The 21,268-nt window shown below is 39.3% G+C and overlaps 1 protein-coding gene across 1 annotated transcript in view; it reads left to right on the top strand.

Annotated features, from left to right (window-relative positions):
• Window positions 1-21,268, top strand: part of PTPN14 (protein tyrosine phosphatase non-receptor type 14) — a 100,243-nt gene that overhangs the window by 31,304 nt on the left and 47,671 nt on the right. The window contains exons 2-3 of the mRNA XM_052680950.1: window positions 4,260-4,584; window positions 12,433-12,602. Of these exons, the coding sequence (XP_052536910.1) occupies window positions 4,411-4,584; window positions 12,433-12,602 (344 nt within the window). The 5' untranslated portion in view covers window positions 4,260-4,410. The remainder of the gene's footprint in view (window positions 1-4,259; window positions 4,585-12,432; window positions 12,603-21,268) is intronic.

The raw sequence follows: 21,268 nt of genomic DNA, 5'->3' as shown, positions 1-21,268 counted from the left end.
CCCAGGGTTACATAGCTGTGTGAGGTGTGCTGCTGCTCCTGCTGGGCCAGGAATGCTGGAAGGGAGCCAGATGCTGTTGGTAAATACAGGCTGCTGTTTGACAGTAATTGCTTTTTTCCTGGAGTTTCAAAAATTGCATACAGAAGCCAGTGAAGAGAGAGAATGCATTCTACTTTAAGTGCATTTTGTATCAGATGCCTTTTCATTATTATTTTTTAAACTTTCATACAATAATGTCATACAGTAGTATATAGAATCATTGAAAAATGCAAGTTGAAATGGACCTATAAGGATCATTGCATTCAACTCCTATATGTGAAGTCTGGAATAGAGGAGCAAGTCACATGCTTGCAAATGTGCCGAGAGTTGTATTGGCCTATAATTATTTATTGGCCTTTCTTTTCTCTTGGCTATAAATATATCTAAGGAAGCAAGTGAATGCTGTGCTAATGGAGCAGTGTCCTTCATCACACAAAGGAGCTTCTGCCACATGACCTCTTCCTCATGAAATACTGAGCTGTTCTCCTTTGTCCCTTCAGTCTGCCTTGCAAAAACTACTACTAAGAAACTCCAGCCAGCTCCAGATGTTGTTGGTAGAGCAGAGGAGGAGTTGTTTTTTATAGTTCTGTTTAGTTTGATTTTTTTCAGATTTGGAAAGGGTGTAAAATGTTGGCTTGATTTTTGTGTACTCATTGTTTCATGTGGTCTTAACAGAGGTTTAACTGAGACTCCCTCTTTGAGCTGTTTTCTAGTGAAAGCTGTTAAGAGAACTTAGGTTATGTTTGGAATGTGATTGTGGGTTAAGAGTTGGATTTTTATTCTGTGTCAAGTCTGTTTTCATTCTTTATCTTTGCTGTGTTAGCCATTAGCTTTGTCCATGTGGCCTTTTCAAACATACAGTATAGGAAATAGGATTTAAGTGTTTATGCTAGCACATGGACTGGCCCGTTTTTCATTTTATTTCTTATTTTGCTCAAACAGGATAATACTTATATGAGGGCTGCTCTGAAAGTAATGCCTCTTGTAATATGTTGGCCCATGCCATCAGAGCCATATGTTGATGGTGCGGCAGTAGAGGTTAAACCTTCCCGCCAATATTCCATTGCGCTTTGCTGCTGCGCGACAGACGGCAGCGCAGGAGCAGTCTGACAAAATGGCGCCTGACGTGCAAGTGCGTATGAAGCAAAGGCGTGTCACTGAATTCTTGAACCCATGTTTTGTCTGAAAATTCACCCTCTGCCGTGGGCAGGCGCAGGTCTCATGTCTGCTGTCTTCATGGGCCTACTTGCTTGCCAGAGTACTGCCTACCATCAACACACAAGATTTAGAGCAAGAGACATATTTTCACTGGACGTCCGAGAACAAGGCACAGATTCTCTGTGGAGCCTGGAAACTTGACTATAGTAGAGATGTTGACACAGTTGTCTCCCTTTTGCATTCAGAAAAGTTATGGGTTTTTGATTAACTTTCTGTCAAGTTTTCAGGTGAAGAGCTCTATTTGTGGAAAAACTCAGCATTTCTTGTAGTAGACCAGAACCCTTCTGTTTCCAGCCTTCTCCTTTTTCAGTTGTCTACAAAATTCTACAAGTGAAAATTGAGAGTCCTGATGCTTTTAAAATTATACAAACATAATGAAGCATAGTACTCTGATTTAGGAATCTGTAAATGATCTGGACCTTTAAGATCTTACTTAGAGGGCTTAACAGAAAAATTAAAAGTGACAGCCTAATAGAAAACCAAAGTGTAAAGGTGGTCCAAAATCCAGAAAGTGTGTAAATGGGAAAATTAGACATGTGCATTAAATTCAGAATTAACAATTGTTAAAGAGTGGTCTGATTTGAGCCAGTTGATGTTGTCTCAGCCTCATCATCTCAAGTGTGATGTTTCATATTGCAGATTATGTGCTCTCTTGTATATTTGTGTGAAATAAAAAGGTAACCCAAACCATGTTATACAAAGTGTAACTCAAAGACGTTAACCCATTTGTATGTCTGCATCCAGAGAAAGTGAGGCCAGCTGTTGGCCCTTGATAGACTTGAGAAAAAATTCATCTTACTTTTCTGCTTCTAGAAAAGTGAAGGAAATATTGCCCTTATTTACATAAGCAAACCAGATGATAGAACAATTAATTTGTAGTCCCATTAACATTCTCTCTGTGTGGGAATTGGTGGTTTTATTCCAGAACAGATTGTCTGTATGCAAGTCTTCTGGGACAGTGGATCATTAAAGAGTTGGATAGTTTAATTTTTATGGAGTATGATATTACTTTTTTTAAAAGACTAGCTAAAACCCTCTGTGTCCCACTTAAAATTATCTGCAAAGCCAGAGACTGAACAAAAATACTGTTCTTGATAAGATATATATAGTCCTCCACACCCTTAATTCTTTGTAATTTCCTTTCATTCTTCCCACTGTTCAACTTCATGTTGTGGTTTTGGATAGATTCATGGGAAAAATAACTGCCAAATAGTTAGCTAGGGGTTAAAGCATAGACTGACCTGCTTTTTATATATGGTTCTGCTCTGTTCTTCCAGTGACAAGCTGATGATGTTCATTTCAATTCCTCTTCTCTGAATCATAGTTAATATGTCCCTGCCTCATCAGATTGTTTTGAGGATGAATTCATTAATGTTTGATAGCTTCTGATATTGCAGTGATGCAAGGTATAGAAATTCTTTCATGCAATCCTGAAGATATAGAAATAATGTTTGTACTCACAAAAGTTAGAAATGAGAAAGTACAGCAGCTAAGCTGACTGATTTGTTTGCATCTCTGTCAAATGGTACATGTCCTTTCTCAGAGCCTGTAGGTATTTCTATGGTAAAGCAAATTACCAGAGTAATTTGCACACCCAAATAATGAGGAGTTGCTTGTGTTTCTCAGTATGTGACTTTGGTTTGGATTGTTGGATAAAATGACAAGTTATATTGGCTTTAGAAAATATTCTTGATCAAATATGTGATAGTTATGTTTTGAGTATAATAATAATCACTGTAGTCAATTGGGCTGCTTCTAATAATCCCCATAGCAACTACATTCGTTAAAGACGGATTCAGTCAGTTCTATGCCAAACAATACATGTGGGCAGTGTACTGTCCATTTGAAATGTCACATTCAGCTAAATGATGCATACTCTGCTGGCAGTGCTTTCTGTTGTGTCCCTTACGAAGAAATGGGAGCTAGTTTTTATTTTCAGTATTATTTAAGGGAAGTGGACTTCTAAGTGCAATTGTTAGCATTCCTCTATCTCTTTCTCCAGAATATTCAAACTAAACTAGGAGCGTTTGGTAACAAGCAATTCCTGTGGTTGTTTTTTTTCTTTTTTCATTTATTTAATTCCTGCCTGCATGTAGGAAATGACACTATGAGTCTGGCTGTGCCAGTACATATGCTTTGTTTTGATTTAAATGGAGTCTGATCCTTTCTGAAATGAAGAAAAGAATAAATAAAAAGGATCACAGTGTTTCAGGTGTCATTAATCTGTATCTTTAGTTCTTTTGTCTGCTTTGTATTTTGGTTTAACAGCTGTGTGCCTCCTTGATAAATTTTAGGAGGAGTAGTCGGAGAGATGTCCAGAATTGGTGTTCTCTTTCTCCCACTTGGTTTTATTCTGCTCTCTGACATCTGACAGTTACTCATTCCACCTGAAAGGGTGAAATGCAGAACTGCATTGCAGCTGGAAGGGAACAAAATGTCAGTAGTTGCTTCAGAGGAACCTTTTCTGTAAAGTCTTGGATCCTTCTTGCCTTTCACATGCATGCTTCAGGTCTGATATTTCTTAAGTACTGAGCACATGCATTTCCTGTTGACTACAGGCAGACTTTCTTCTTTCAAACTCTCGCCTCTTTTAAATTCCTTTCTTCCTTAGCTACTTTAGCTAGCTTTCAAAGCTTGCCTGAGGACACCAAAAACCTAACTTGAAGATTATGTTATAGACCCCTGTGGTGGGGTAATGGTGGGAAAGTTAGCACCTCCCTATATTTGCCCAGTAGAGTTGCAGTTTTCATTGAGCTTCTCATAGAGTGACTTTGCAATTAAGTTTATGCCTTAAATTCAGTGCCAAGATAGAATTTTTGAAAGATTTGCTGTAGAATGTGTTCTTCTGGGAGATGTCGTGATTGCCTGATAGTCATATGTGTAGAGGTGTTTGTTTAAGGATTTGAATGTGACTGTTTTCCCTTCAGCAGTCTTTCGTTCCTCTGATCTTTGGGAACATCGAATTTCACACCTAACTCTGTTTATTTGTATGTATTTCACAGGAATTCCTTGGAGCCTGCCCTGGGAATGGACAGCCACCTCCATTTTTGGAGGAGAGTAGTACCAATTGAAGAGGCCTTTAAGGCAAGTCAAAAAGTGTGCTGATACTCTTAGAAGAGTAAAGGGAAGAGACAATCTTCTAGGCCAACAGCCATGCCTTTCGGGCTGAAACTACGACGGACCAGACGCTATAATGTCTTGAGCAAGAACTGCTTTGTGACACGGATCCGTCTGCTGGACAGCAATGTCATCGAGTGCACTCTCTCTGTGGAGAGCACAGGGCAGGAGTGCTTGGAAGCTGTTGCTCAGAGGCTGGAATTACGTGAGGTAAGAGTAACCAGGAAAGGCCATCTGTCACTTTATAACTTGACACATTTTTTGTCGACATGAGCCAGCAGTGTGCACTTGCAGCTCAGAAGGCCGGCTGTATCCTGGCTGCATCACAAGATGCAGAATGAGGGAAGGGATTGTACCCCTCTGCTTTGCCATGGTAAGGCCCCATCTGGAGTACTGTGTCCAGGCCTGGGGGCCTCCAGCACAAGACAGATGTGGAGTTGTTGGAACAGGTCTGGAGGAGGGCCGTGAAGATGATCAGAGGGCTGGAGCACCTCTCCTATGAAGACAGGCTGAGGGAACTGGGTTTGTTCATCCTGGAAAAGAGAAGACTCTGGGGAGACCTCATTGTGGCCTTCCAGTACTTGAGAAGAGCTTATATAAACAGGAGGAAGACCAACTTCTTGCACCATCTGATAGTGATAGGACAAGGGGAAATGGTTTTAAACTAAAAGAGGGGAGATTTAGGTTAGATATTAGGTGAAAATTTTTTACTCAGAGTGTGGTGAGGCACTGGCACAGAGGAGCTGTGGATGACCCATCCCTGGAGGTTCAAGGCCAGCCTGAGTGGAACCCAGGGCAGCCTGATCTGCTGGGTGGCAGCCCTGCCTGTTGTAAGGGGGGCTGGAACTGGGTGATCTTTAAGGTCCTTCCAACCTAATTATGTCATTTAGTTCAGGCAGTCCTTGTTCATATGAGTCCTGTTACTTTTAGAGCTGGCCAGGTATGACCAACAGCTGGAGCTCAAACATCTTCTGGTTGTGTGAAAACTGAAGATAGAGCAACACCCAGAGTGCTGTGCTATTGCTCTTTCACTGTAGCTTTGAGAGCTCTTTGAAATATGAGGACAAAGTTCTTCTTTTCTTAGAAAATGATGAGAGTTACTTTCTGAATCAAGATGCTGATACGCCAAGTTGCAGTCATGTTTGTCTGAGTGAAACCCTGATTTCATTGACATGGTAGGTTGAGTTATATCAGTGAGAATGAGCGCTCTGGCTTTCTAATGTATACCTTGATACAAATATATTCTTATTACTAACTTACTACAACAGGCAACAATTGTTCTAGTAAACTGAACAGCTAGTAAAATTTGAGGGTGTCTTTTTCTTTCTTTTGTTTAACTGAAATACTTAGTATCTAAAACAACAAAAGGTTTCTTTCATTTGCAATACTTACTACAGAAAAGTTTAGAGACCCAGACTTATCTTATTAAAGACCAAAATCATTTATTTTCTAGTTCTTGCTGTAGAGTTTGTCTGTTAACTGTTGAGAAAGCTCCCTCCAATGTGTGGCACAAATGAACTGTCTTATCTTAAACTCCGTGGACCCCTTAAGTATCCTGCATGCTTACGGGCTTTTGCAAACCACAGATTGAAAATCATTGCCTGGGAACTGCTCCATATTGTCTGAATGTCCTGCTGGATCTTGCAGTGTCTTACATTTAGGGCCCTTTGTAATGGTGGCAACTGGAAGGTAGCACACAAATAGCTAATGCAGATGAGAGCTAAACAAACACTCATTTTGCAGATCGGCAATGATAACGAGTGAGAGAAGAATCTCACTTGTCTTTCTGTGGAATAGGCAGAGGAATGTGCCAGCAGGAATAGGACAGAGTCAGAAGATGGTATGGTGTTTTTTTATAATCGTATTTTTAAACATATAGAAGCATCTCTACTACCCCAGTCTTTTAGATATGAGGAGTTCCCAGGAATTGAAAACGATTTCTTTGTGTTGTTGGGGACACTTTGGAGTGTCTGTGCAGAGGCTAGATGTTTCCTTTTCCTTCCAGTGCAGAGAGGAGTGAAAAGAATGAAGTGATTCTCCTTGTATTCCTTGTGGTTTATCAAGTTGGCACAGTGTGGGGCCTGAAGATTCTTTCTGTACAAATGCACCTGCCTCTGTGAACAATAGCTCTATCAGTGGGTTAGCATTCTTCTTCACAAAGCATATTGTGATTTCAGAATATGTTTTGTTCCACTTTGGAATGAAGCCTGAAGTTTCAAAATTTTCCAGAAAAAGAGATCAGACAGTATAGTAGCAAAGGAAGTTGTTTTGGGCAGTGTTCAGTTTCATGGGGGCTTTGTATTGCTTTGGTGTTTTCTTTCATTTTCAAAATTGTTTGTGTCATGCAAAAAGAAATGTCAGCACAAAGAGTTTGTGTTTTAAGATGAAAAAATATTTTAACAACACAGGAGAGAATGCTTTGATGTTGTTGGAACACTTTCCCCTTCTTTCATCACCCTCTCCACTTTTTTTTCTAAACAAAGTTTTGGCAGTATTGAACCAATTTTGTAAAGTTCAGATTTCAACAGTACAGCATATTTTAACAGAAGTGTTCTTGAGTCTCTTTTCTATTTTTTCCCCTTCTGATTGATTCTAGAAGCATCCACTGCTGCTTGTTTAGGAGGGAAGAGAATTACTTGCATCTTCAAACCCATAGGTGTGCCTTCATCCTCTTTGCTCCTCATGTAAGAAATCTTTGGAACTAGCAAGCTCTGAGATGCTTGTTAATGTGTGCTGAACTTTCTGACCATAAATTCAATTCTTATTTGGACCCTCTAGTCTTCATGACATGGCTGACAGAGGAGAGAAGGCTAATGCAATCATTCTGTGACAGTCCTCTTCCCTCCTTAGAGTTTTCATAAGTTTGCAGTCACTGACCAATCAAATTTCACGGAAAGGTCAAAGATATTTTGACAAAACTTAGTCTATGAGATTCTCACAACTTGATAGCTGAGTAGAATGGAGAGGCCACACTAACTGTATTGGTTGAGGAAGTAAAGCAGTTTTGCAAGAATCTGTGTTGGAGAGAGGCTTCGTGAATTGTCCAAAATGAAGCAAAAGACTTCTGTGATGTACAAGTAAAGAAAAACCAAACTTCATTAAATCCCACGTGCACAGAACAGCTAACATCCTGTTCCAAGTCTCCATGCAGTCCCAGGTGAAAATGCCTGTTCTTTTAAAAATAAAGTACAACTTTTGTTCAATACCTTCATTTGTTCTTATGTTTAAATAGATCCCAGGTGTACCCCAACATTTACCTTAGTGCTAGGAATGTATACATGTTTCTCTCGAGCTGTTTTTTAGAAACAAACAAACAAGCAAACAAAAAAACTGTTTGAAGCTTCTGCCAGAAAGCAAAACTGTTTGATATAACTGTATATATATTGTTGCAAAGAACCATCAATCATTACACTGTGCATAACTGAAAAACAGTATCTAATGGATTATGCATATTTCTGTTTGATCTCTGGGGAATGCAGCTCACTCCCTGACTGAGTCAGGGTTCAGGAATAGGTCAATAGAAAGTGTAGCCAGGTAACTACTGTAAAATCTGTTTTTATCCCTTTCAGCAAAGTTCTTGATAAAGCATCAGTCTGTGTAGATGAACAGTTACAAGTCCCAGTGGACAGAGCTTATAAGCTTAACATTATGTAAAAATGAGTAAGAAGACTGGGGAGGAAGGGCAAAGAGGAGGAGGATGAAGTCAGAAGCATCCTCTTATAATTTTGCACAGATCTGCATAGATTATAAAGAGTTTTTTTCAGTACAATACCATTTTCCTTTCAAGTGAGACTAAGTGAACTTACTTCAAATAGCGAAGTAATCTGTACAACTCTGAGAGTTGTGAGATTTCACTTCTGTTTCTTCCTGTTGTTCTCTTTATTAACTTTAAAAAATAAGTTTACAGATCTTAGAATGTTTTGGTAGTAATTTGTATTGTTTTGTGGAGGTTTTGTTTTGAGGGGAAGTGGGATCAGCAAAGGGTGTTGGGCAAAGTTCTTTCTGACCAAACTTACTTATTAAAGCTCAACTCCATAGTGGTACCTCCAGCACTGTGGTGTTCCAAAACCCAGCCAAAGAAAGAGTGGTGAGCTGCTCCACAGGGGTGGCAATTTTCTGCTTTTCTTTTTCTTTCTTTTTTTCCTAGAAGATGCTCCTTCCTTGGATACTACTGGAGACTCTTGCTCAGCATCCAGTTTGCCTCCACAGTTGACTTGGTTGGACTTTTCTCTCCAACCCTGCTAGGGCTGAGTTCAGGCAGTGCTTAGATCAGAGACCTTCTAGGAACAGCTGGCTGAGTGAGAACCCCAGGACAGCAGAGCTTAATGCTTTCACCCGGAGGAGCTGGAACTCTGCCTCTTCCCTGAGGATAAATATTTAGTTGGCCACTTAACCAGATGCTTTAATAAACACTAAGCCTGTCTCACTGGATTCTTGTGAGTGAGATTTGCTGGTTTAGTGAGTGCAAGTAGTCTGGTGGTGTTGACAGTTCTGCTGGTTTTGCCTGACAAAAAGACAAGCGTAGCTCTGGACTTAGGACTGTGGCTAAGTCTAAGTCTAAAATGACTGCATCATTGACTGACCTAGCAGGAAAAACATCTCTTTTTTTTTTTTTAAAAAAAAAAAAAAAAAAGAAATTATTCACACAGTTTTTGTGTCCAGTTTTTTTGTATTACCATGTTTCAAAGATCACCTTTTCACATAGTGCACTTTGGATTCACAGATTCATACCACAGCATCTGCATGGGTACCTTGTACACTGATGAAGTGATGCCTGATAGGCAAGGATAATGCCCAAGCCTTGCGAAAAAACTCTTGCAAACTCTTTTCATACAGAGCTCTTCATTCATTTCTGGATTAGACAGACCAAAAGCACGAGCAACTGGAGCTCTTTGTCCATAAGCTGAATGTGTATGCATATGCTTAGTGTTATAAAAAGTATATTTTTGCCCATCCGCCAACCCTGAGTAGAAGATGTATGTTTTTTTAGAAGTGAAGGCATCATTTATTTTCTATGCCACTTTGCTGTTCTTACTTACTAGAGCAACCTGTGTTAATTTGGGGCCTGCCACAAATAGGTGTACTTTTTTTTTTTTTTTTTTTTTTTTGCCAATGGTTTACTTTTGAGATGGACAAGTAGATCAGCTTTTGCAATTTGCCAGCTGCTTATAGATGAAAAGGTTTTTTGTTTGTTTGTTTTTAATCATCCTACCATCTAACCTGTGATTTCTCTGTGTTGCAAAAAATGCTCTGTAGGCTAGAGTATGGCAGCACCTGACTCAGATTTGGTAAGGCTTTCTGCACTATCATGTGACAGGTCACAGTGTGCTCAACTTGGAGGTTCAGCCATTTCCAGTCCTGTGTTCCTTTGTTCCTGATCAGAAGTACTGATGTTTCTTGGGGTAGAAGCTCTTTAGGCATTTGTGGTAGTGGATGAGGAAGTCCTTCTGCACAGAGAGTTGTTAGAAAATTCTAACATTTTCAAGAAGAAAAATTCCTGGCTACTGGAAGCTGATATTCAGATAACTGTGTTGGTCTTCTCTTCTGAGGGCATGCATTTGTGACTCAATCTCCATTCTGCAGTTCTTGTGTTTTGTCTGCAAGTGCTTGATCCTTTCCAGGCTGCTTTCCAGGAAAAATGGTCATCTTTTGGCACTGTGAAATGCATGCTTCCCAAGGGGTGGTCTGCTGTATCTGCTCTACTCCAGAAGCTTAGAAGCAGCATTCTCTTCATATTGCTTAGAAGTGATTCAGATTGTATTATTTTTCCTTTTTTTCCTTTCCTGGATTTGATACTTGAAGAAACTTCTACTGTAACAAAACTAAATTTTTGTTGTTCATTGCCCAGCTGTTCAGTAGGCAACGTGCTCATTCAAGCTGTTCAATTCTAATGCCCTCAATCCCTTGAATAATTATTTTAGACTTCAGGCTGCAAGTCGTCTTAGTTGCTAGTTTACTTTAATTCCTATCACACTGAGCTGGTCAAAAAGAACTTCTTAATTCAGTGATGACTCTGGAGAGAGAATAGGCATCTATCAGCTAATCGGTTAGTGAATTTTTGTTTTAAGGTTACCCCATGCTGATCCGCTTGGATTTTTTTGTCTCCTGGACCGACTGACTTCAAATTCTAGAAGGAAATATTGCACTGATTTTCTTCAAAAAAGGAACCAGCTTGCTATGCTGTACCCAAGCTACTGTTAAAGAGAAAGAACGAGGCATTTGCAAGGCGTACTGCAGATTTGACAGAGTTAACTGAGGAATCAAGTTGAATTCGTTACCTTTGCTAAATGCTAATCTGGACATTCTGGAAAATTATATGAATGATATGGATATGAACTATGTGCACAATGAGACCCTAAAGTAAATACACCTATACTACTGTTCAGCATTTTTGCTTATGATTTTCTTGCATGTTTATCAGCAATCAAAAGACTAGAGCAATGTTGCTTATGATGCGTTGTTGAAATTTCTAAGTATTTTAAAGTTTCAGTATTGCATTAGTTGTGTGTGTCTTGGATGCTAAGTCATGGTAGTTATAGTGTTTTTTAGAGAAGTATCCTTTCTGTTTCTAAAGTGGAACAGACTTGTGATGCCTGCTTTTGCAAAATGCCACGTTGCAATTTGTCTCTATTTTTGATAACAGATTTTTGAAAATGAGAGTATCTGGAAAATTTGGTTGGAGAAATCTTGATGGTTGATTTCTAGGCCAAACTTTTGGAATGTATTGAAAGTAATTTCAAATGAACACTTTACAAAACAGGAAATAAGTTTTTTTTTTTCTTACCCTTTCTCCAGTATTTTTAATTGAGGTGGTGCTGTGTATAAAAGCTTGTGATTGCCTGTGGAAGGATTGTTGTCCAGTTAAGCTGTAACAACAAAATAAGTATTTTATTTCATTTAGGGCTAATCTAAACTAATGGAAGGGATGGCTTATTTCCTTCAATAAGCACAAGTGCTTTTTTACTCCTTCAGATCTGTAGTTGTAGTACTAAGTGTTAATTGTAACATGCATTTATGGACAGTACTGGCACAGTGCGTAGGTGGTTTAGGGGCTTTTTGATAGAACTTTTCATGATGAATCAGACATGCCTTCAGCTTCTTACTACCAGTTTATAGAACTTAAAATTCTATTTCTGAACACTGCTCCTTGTCAATTACTCCCCACCAGGAACAGTTTTTTGTCCCTTTTAAGGGATGCACCACAACGATTGAGACTGACGCTGTATATGAAATAGCTGAAGCTTTTTAAACATGGTTATTTTTCAAGAGCCTAGAGGAAACAACTTGTCTTCTCCAGTACTTACTTGCACGTCATAAAACCTTGTGAATGATTTTTATTTTAGAATGCGAATATTATGTATAGTGTATCAGGAAAATGGTTCTGGCGTTGGTAAATACATGTTGGCAAATGTGTGTAGGTTTCTCTCCAGTATCTTTACTGGAAAGGTGGTGCTATGTACAAAGTATTGTGACTGCATGCGGAAGGATTGTCCAGTTAAGTTAAGCTGTAACAACAAAATAAGCATTTCATTTGTTTTAGGGTTTTAAACTAGTAGAAGCTACTTGAAAGTTTGCATTGAATAGGAAGAGTTGGAAGGGTTGCCTTGTCCTTTTGTTTGCAATGGGTGTGATCTCATGACACTCTGCGCTTTGATTAAGACTTAATATTTGCTGTTTGCTGTCTGTTCACAAGGTACAGGTGTAAGCATGTCAAATAATAAAATTGAACCAGACATTTTCTGCAAATCAGTTAGTTATCTATGCCATAATCTCAGACAGAACCCCGTAATGTATTTGGAGAGATAAGAGGATTGATAGTACTGCATATGAAGTGCATTATACTGCAGTGTTAATTTGTCTTCAAGGATGTTCTAAAAATCACAGAATGACAGTAAAAAAAAAAAGCAAACCAAACAACAACAACAACAAAACACCTCTGTTTTTTTATATATGGAAATGGCAGATTTGACACAGTGCCATCTGTTCTTTGCATTGGTGTCATTGGTGTGTGGTCTAGCTGAAAAGGATAAACTGACACTATTTTGTTTCTTTATCTAGACACACTACTTTGGCCTTTGGTTTCTCAGCAAGAGCCAGCAAGCCCGCTGGGTTGAACTGGAAAAGCCTCTGAAGAAGCAGCTGGACAAATTTGCCAATGAGCCTTTGCTTTTCTTTGGGGTAATGTTCTATGTGCCCAGCGTTTCCAGACTGCAACAGGAGGTAACAAGGTATGTGAATTCCCTCTGTTCACACTTCTGTGTGATAGCTGTGAGGGAACAGACAATTACTTTGTTTCTGACATTCAGCATTCACTCAGGAATCACCTGGTCCTTTCCTTTCCTGCCTGCTGCCCAAAAGGGGAAAGGCAGTCATCACTAAGTTCTATCTGTTTGGGGAAAAAAAGATTGCAATATTGGTGAATGATTGATTATACATGGCCAACTGCAGAAACGAAAAATATTTAAGAATCTGATATAAATTTTGAAAGAGACTACCGTGACAATACTCCTTTAGCCTTCAACTGATCAGAAGAAAGCTACGTACAGATGACTTTCACATACAGTTTCAGTTTATTATTCTTACATCTGTGTTTTGCTGAAAGTGAACTTTGGTTTCTTTCTGGATTTTGCCCATCCCATTCTTGATCTTTCTCCTTGTAGTTCACAAAAGGATTTAAATTGTTAGAGGGTATTAGTCCTTTAATTATGATCAGGCTCACCTTTGCAAACAACTTCTATGGGAATTACTCTCTTACTCAGAGCCCTGTGCTGCATTTGTAACAATACAGCTTTTTTGAGGGGCTGCCCTTGTAAACCACATCACTGTGGTTTGTGCACATCTGTGTTGTATTAAAAAAAAATTAAAAAAAAATAAAAAAATAGCCCACCTCACCCAAAAAGGGATGGGCTTGTTTTCTTTTTAGCCAAAATTATTTAATTTATCTGGTTTAGACATGGTTGCATTAGCACAGCTGTTGTAACGTCAAGACTGGAATAAGTGGATGAGAGGTGCAGGCTGGCAGAAGCTTTCTGTGCTAGCCTTGATACTGCAAATGTGAAATTCACCTTATGGTCATAGTATCTAAAAGTTGTGTAAGAGTAGTTGAGAAACAGTAGATTAATTCTAGGTATGCAAGATATGAAGTATGCTGAGGATTTGCATATGGTGTATTTTAAAGGATCTTAAGATTGAACATAGGAACTAATTTGGGTAGGATGCAAAATATTTGATTTTATGAAATGACAGCTGTCAAGCAGCGTCACGACTGTGTATGCAGAATTCTTGTCAAACAGGGAGTTGAAAGCCTAAAGAAAACAAATCTTACTTCCCTGTGAATAGACTTGAAACTAAACACTGACACTTGTCTATATCTGTGCATTCCTGTCTTGTGTGCTTTGGAAGAAGGAAACCTCAGAGTATTTCCTTCAAAATTAATTAATGTGCAGTCAGAATGTCTGATTTTTTTATTTTTTTTTCTTTCTGTTGCTCGTGGTTGTTGGCCTAATCCTAGCCTAATTGTGTGCTTGGATGAACTGTAGGTAGATACTTGGATGCTATTGCCTGTTTAAGATGCAGCCTGCAGTGCTGATTGCTCATTCTTATCTCACCTGTGGAGGTATATTTGCTCATTTTGCCCAGGTTGGTAGTAACAAAACACTTCAATGACAATTGAACCTCACAGAACTCTCAATTTGAGCAGCTGCTTTTTTTTTTTTTTCCTTCTGATATGATTGATAACATATGCTGTAGAGACTTCTAAGTGTCTCACATTGATATTATTTTTTTTAATCCCTCCATCAAAACTAGCAGATTAGTAATGGGTCTCAGAAGCAGAATAGCCTGTAAGATCAGGTTTTTTTTCTCTTCTGAAGCAGGATCTCTTCTGTGAGGGTGATGTAAAGGCAGGAAACCTTCAACTGTGCAATTCTAATTAGATTCAGTAAATTTTAGGTTCAGAGCATTTAGTGGTGAATACATGGAGAACTCCTTTGAAACAAATGCCAGAGGAAGGCTTAATCTGAAGTCTGATTAGATGGATAAATAGGGCTTTTTTTTAGTTTGTTTGGTTTTTTGTTTGTTTTTAATTTGATTGTACTTGGTAAACTGATTAAACACTTGTTTTGAAACTGAGTATATACGCATTTGGGGTTAGGCTTGATTGTGACTGGCTGACTGAGACTCCACTTCTGATCTGTAGCTTTGTAGACTCTGGAGGTCCCTTCCAACCCCTACAATTCTGTGATTCTGTGACAGCTGGGTTATGAGAGATTTGTCCCAGGTTGAATATTCTGCCAGGGACCTTGTACAGTTGTTGAATAGAGAGGAAATGATCCAAGGCTTTTGGGTTTTGCCGAGAGAGAGGAGCTCTGCTTGAGCAGTTCCTCTCACAGTGGTCAGGAGCTTTTTGTGGTTTTGCTGATAACTTGCTGTATATTACAAGCCAAATGTATGATGCAGAAATGAAGGTAACACTGGTCTGACCACTGTGTCCCCCAGCGGTAGAGATGCAATGAACACCTGGCCATATGTGACATGCTGGGAGAGAAATTTACCAGTAATCTAATAAGTAGTCAGTACTGTCCTTCTGAAATACAGTGTGAGAATGTCAGCTGACATGCTGAAGCACAACACAAGTAGCAGTGCTAACCACAGAGTGGCTGAGTTTGGAAGAAATCTCTTGAGCTCATCCTGCCCAACCCATGTGCTCAGAGCTGGGCCAGCTGGAGGGCATTGCTTAGGGCTGGGTTCCATGGAATTTTGAACTTCATGGAAGGAGACCCCACAAATTCTCAATCACCCTCACAATAGCAGAGTATGGGTTTTTTGTCTTTTTTTTTTTATAATTATTTTTTTAATGTTCAGATGGAATTGTTTGGATGTTAGTTTGTGTCCAGGTGATTTCATTGTTTCAAAAGTGTGCATAGGTATGGAGTGAGAGAGTGTGTGAATATTCCCCAGGTTGCCTGTTGAGGAGCTTCAGAGCTGCAGGTGCCCATCACATAACCACAAGCACAGCCACGGCTCAGTGTGGGATGCCTTATGTTAGGCCATAAGAGATATTTGTGATGTGAGAGGATAGGGCATGTGGGATCCTTGGGAAGGAAAGAGAAAACACGAGTCTGACGGTCAACCTCTGAGACCTGTGAGAAAAGATGAGGCAAAGAGTACTCAGAGGGACACAGTTCATTTTAGTAGATCAGATCTGACTCCATGGGGTGTTTATAAATGTGACATGTGCTTAAAGATGCTCATACTAGTTGTGTGGGTTTTTGTTTTGTTTTGTTTTGTTTTTCCTACTCAGAAAAAGTGAAATAGAGCACTGGAACAGGGTAAGAAGAAGAAATAGGATACAGTCACTCTTATTTGGCTAATGATATTTGAGTGCAAATGGTGAGGCTTTTCGGGACAGCTGTGTTTCCTGACCTGCGATGGAAATTCCCTGCAGGTATCCAAGGGAAATGTATAAGAAACAACCACCTGTTTCTTCTTTCTTCCTGGTAAAAATAATTAAACAAACATTGCTGCTGTGCATTTCTCTCAGTGTAACAGTGTTGTACTCTTGATGTTTTGCATTCTCCTTAACAGAGCTTTTTTCAGCCCCTACTTCTCCTTTTTTCCTATTCTGTCTGCTCTTTCTGTTTTGTCTTGTGTTGAGATTCTTGCTTGCAGGTAACTTCTGATCTTAGTGCTGTCTCTTCTGAGATCCCAGTCACTCCAGCATCTTTTCTGCTTGTATTCTCAGTCTCACATGCACCCAGTCCCAGAGACATCTTCCAATGGGAATTATGAATTATAGCCACATGATCATTTCCTAAGGCATCAGTAAAAGTTTGGCCATTTTGTAATTACTATAATTTGAAAAAATATTGAAGTTTTTTTTTTTTTAAAGCAGATGAGATCAATTTAAAAAGCTCTTCAGTCTTGATGGAAGCTACAGCAGATGCCATTTGGGTGGGAGTATGGGAGTTGGCACATTAGCAAAAGGAATTTTTCATAGAAAGCTCTATGGGCTGCTTAGATAACCTCTTTTTAGTCATCCAGCTGTTCTCAGAGTGAGTAGCCATTGCAGGTGGAGATGCTGCACATGCTTTTGGCATATTTAAGGCACCTGGGATTTGCATACTATCTGATATAAAGCAGTCTTTGTGATGCTTTGTAGAGTAGATGTTTGCATAGATTAGAAATATAAATCTGCCTTTTATTTTCTGCTAGCTCCTCAGAGGGGAGGCATCCTTTCAACCATTTTTTTTTTAAGTCTTTGTACAGTGTCTAGAGTAAACAAATGTGCTCTTGTTCCAAAAACAGAGAACCCACACACTTACGGCTTTCTGAAAATGTGGGTGCAGTGCTGCTTTCTGTATCAGTATCAGACAATCCATGTCCAGTTATGGTGGGTTATCTTTTTTTCCTTACATTTCCAAGGGAAAACTGAAATTGCATTTTAGTTCCTGCAGTATCTCTTTCTTCACACGTGATACTGCTCGTGCCTCCTGTGAAATAATGGATGTGTGCTTTGGTCTATGTGTTTTTCTTTTTTGGAAGGAGCTTCCAGTCTCATAGCTAGTAATGTCTGTGCAAATGAGGTTTGCAATGCTGAAGATTGGAGTATGCTGCTGCAAAAAGGAAGCAGTGACGTGGATGAGTAGGATATCCATGGTACTGTGTGCCATAGTTAGGTTTGATTTGTTTGTGTAGGAAGAGAATCCTGCAGAACGTATGCTGTGCTGCATTGGGTGCTTGCCCTGAGTTCAGCTCTGGGCTCTGCATTGTTCCCAAAGAGCCTGCTGCACAGCTTTTCAGTGAAAGAAAGCCCTGAATATTTGGAAAGAGATGCCTGCACCTGCATAGAAATGTTTGCAGGTGGAGAATCGGAGTCAGTGGCTGCCAGGCCTGTTTTTTGGAGGGTCTGTGGAAAAATCAGCCTTAAACTTATCGTCCTTTAACTAAATAAATGTCTATTTTGTCTTGTTTTATTATCTTAGCTCGCTCTTCACCATTTCTAGCTGTTTGCTTTTTTTTCTCGTGTTTATCTTTTAAAGAAATATTTTTTCACAGTCCCCCCCCTTTATCTTTCTGCAGCTGCTCAGTGATGACTTTGAAAACAAGTATTTTCTTAGACATATAAAGCTACAGACCTTTATGACGGTGTGGGTTTTTGCATCCCTGCAGTATGAAACGGAGAGGAAAATATGTGGTTTGGGACCACTTTTTATTTACAGGGGAAAAGGATTCTGGCAAATCCATTTTTATTTTTAATGGAACTCTGGACTTCTTTTCCTTCCTTTCTTCTTCAGAGTTCACCCTACCTCAGTTCAAAAAAACCTCCTCAAATGTCTCACCTACTTGAGCTTGTGTTTATGTGACTTTTTTTGAACAAACAAAAGCTGCACATCTTCCTATGTTGCTAGCTTTTAATACAAGTCCATTCAGTTCAGTTTTTGCACCGGTTGATTCTATTTTTAAATGGTGCTTTTAATTGCTTGTTAAGGATGGATAACACATCCTCGTGTGCCCATCTGCTTTTGTGGCAAGCTCAGTGATGTGGAACTCTTTTGACTGCTAGGGTTATAAGGTACATTAAACTGCTTTTCTTTCCACGCTTGGTCACACCTCTAGCTTCTGGCAGTCTGAGAAGTCTCTCTGTGTACCCCCCTGTTCACAGTCGTTGATTTAGCACTGTGGTGACTCCATTGTCTGAAATAAGTATTTTTGTATATCACGGTGTGTCAGCACAGTGTATACCATACATTTTGTTTGGGACAGCACTGACTTTGCTGTCCTGAAGTGATGGGCTGGGATGGGTTATGTGGCCCACTTGTTCATACACCTTTGGTAGACCCTTAGGATTTTTTAATGGCAGTTGTTCTTAAAAATTCAGCAACAATTAAAATATATGTATATATATATAGAGAGAGAGAGTAATATCGTACAGGATGGCAGTGCAGAGGTGTGTGATTAAGTTGGATGGTTAAGCGAATGAGTGAGAAGTGGGAGTGTGGACTGTTTAAGAACAAAGGCCAGATAAATGGTCTCTTGCACCTGGAGAGTTAAATCTGAGTTTAACAATTCAATGTTAATGCTGTAACTACTTTTAAAGTTTGGTTTTCCAACAGAGGAAGCCCTACTTCTTTGCCCAAATTTTTCTCTTCCAAAAAATACTTGTTGCTTCAAGTTTACAGTGCACTTTATCCAGTTATGGTTTAAGAGTATGCTTGCTCCTTTAAGAAGACCGTGTCCAGGAGCAGGCTGTGTAGCTTCCAGGGGAGCAAATGCAAGCAATTTCCATCGCCCTCTTCTAGGAAAAGTCCTAATTCCTGTGCAGGTGCTGATCAGCTGTGCCATGCTTATGGGGCAGTTCTGGTCACATCACGTGGGCCATCACATATAGCCCTTACTTGGCACAGTAAAGTGCTTTGTGGCCTGCCCAGTGAGAAAGAGGAAGCATCTCCTCACCAAGAGGGCTGTGCACTTCAACACTGATATGATAGTAATGATCAGAACCGTTTTGTGTTTTTACCATAGCATAAGCCAGTATAAGTTTCTTCTAATAGCATTTCCAGCTCTGTCACACCAGAGGGCGGTGGGCATGGCACAGACTGCCCCAGGCAGTGAGCGTGGCCCTGAGCTACAGGAGTTCAAGAAGCATTTGGACAGCACTCTCAGACATCGAGTTTGAATGTTGGCTGGTGCTGTGTGGAGGCTTGAAGGTGAACTTGAAGATCCTTGTGGTTTCCTTCGAACTCGGGCTATTCTGTTTGTGTTGACAGCAGCCCTCGTACATCTCAGCTTCTGGTTGGAGAGCTCATGCGGCCAGATGTGCTGCTTTTCAACTGCTTGCAGGCTGGATGAGTCGTAAGAGCTCTGGTTGGCCACCCAGGCTTAGACAGTCTGGAACATTTCCATTTTGGTGCTCCTTTGATGGTTTTATTGTTTTAATTATTGGACTTTTTAAATATTAGTGGCTACTGCAGCATAAAAAAACACGCATTAAGCTTGTAGTAAACTTTGTAAACAACCTGATACTTAATAAGCCTTAATTATGTTTTTGGAGGACAACAGCAAAAAAAAATGTGCAGTGCTTGCTTGGTCTCTTCTTGCATTCATATCGTTATGTGTTGTTTTGCTTTTTGGTAATACTCTTGTTTGAGGGGATTTGGGGTTTTTCTTTTGGCTTTGTATTTCAGTGAATGTTTAATATCTAACATAAAAAATAAGAACTCCTTCAAGATTCAACATTAATTCCCTGTTTATAAAATAATTTGCTGAGGAGGGCAAACCCTTCTCCCTGCTGACTTTCTTCAGTGAATGGGGAGCTTGTTCTCTGTATGTTGATTATTGAAAGCTGAGCTCTTTGTGCCAGATATTTTAAGAAGCTGTTGATGCTTAGATCTAATCTATTACATTATATGGTGCTTTTAGACCAGAAAGTGAATGTGTTTTCATGTCTGTGGTTGTGCAGTACATGTGTAGCAATTCTAAAAAAGCATTGCATAACTATAAATACAGTTTTGGATACTTCAGCTTGCATTTTTGCTTTAGTGTGTTTTGAAGGCAGTGGCAGTGATGGTTAGAAATGTTGTAACAGGAATATCTTGGCATTAGACAGTATCACATTTTCATCTATCATGAGGAAATAATACTTATTTTATGTTCTTGGGCTTAGTCACGTATTCTTACATATTCTCCCATGATGGAAACTGTTTGTATTAAATTTCAGTAGATCTGACACTGTTAAAGTACTCTAGGCTATGTATTGGGCCATTTAAATGACAGCAAATTATGTTTGAGTGTCTAATTCTTAAATGACAGCATTTACAGATTGCTGGGGCTTCCTCATTGGTCTAGTGTAGACCAGCTTGAATTCACCCATGCCAGTTGGGGTGGCGGAAGTATTCACATAGCTTGCACTGAATGCTGAGCAGCTCTTGCTGAAGAATGAGGTTCCCACAGTTGGGAAACAGAAATTATTTAGACTTTAGGAAAAAATTCTGCACGTATATAGAATGATGTATGATTTTATTGTCAATACTTGTGACAAGTATTTTCTGTGTATATTTCTTTCAGTTTGTTTGCATTTTTCCTTAAAATTTACTGCTCTTGAAATTATGTTAGTGTATATATGTATATATGAATTTCATTTAGGGATTCCTTTATGTGTTCAAAACAAAACTCAAACCAGCTCTGTAATGCAGCAAGGAAGTGAAGATGTGAGAGGTATGACTCCAAGTACTCTATAGCTTTCAATAAACGAAAGGAAAAACATATCTAGATGTGTCATTTTTAAATAGTGGCATGCCTTTGAGGGGGTTCATGCACAGCCCCTGAAACCTGGCAGAACTTCATTTGTAAATTCTCTTTTACTTAAATTTGTGCTCTTCTCCTTGCCTTGAATCGTTATCTTTCTTGGCCTTTTACTTTTCCCTGGTAGATCTTCCAGTGTCACGCACACACACACACAAATTGTGGCTGCATTATTAACAGCGTACTTATTTTGTGTGTATACTTGTGGAAAACCACTCGAAAGTCTGCTTGTAAGATCTGAATGTGTCTGCTCTCATTTTGTGCTCATAGCAGGCTATTTCAAATGTGATTTTTACTATTTTCTATTTAAAATGTGATTTTTACATCTTGCTATAATCTGCACTAGAAAACTTCAGGAAAACTGCAACTAATTTTCTTTTTGATATGAAGTGAGAAATTGGATCTTGCTTTCTTTGAAGCTTATGGATAGTAACCTCCTTCTTACATAACTGAAGGATTTGAGAAGTTGAGTTTAGCAAGGTGGCCAAGCTGGATTTACTCACATACAAAGCACTTGATAAGCAAACTCTGGCTAGGTATTAACTCTCAAGGGCTATGTCAGGTTTAAGATGTAGAGGTATGGGCAAACAAA

The sequence above is a fragment of the Tympanuchus pallidicinctus genome, unplaced genomic scaffold, assembly GCF_026119805.1.
Source record: "Tympanuchus pallidicinctus isolate F22 unplaced genomic scaffold, pur_lepc_1.0 scaffold1, whole genome shotgun sequence".
NCBI classification, from domain to species: Eukaryota; Metazoa; Chordata; class Aves; order Galliformes; family Phasianidae; genus Tympanuchus; species Tympanuchus pallidicinctus.
Note: the sequence above shows the minus strand (reverse complement) of the source record. Positions and strands in the feature narration are given on the sequence as shown.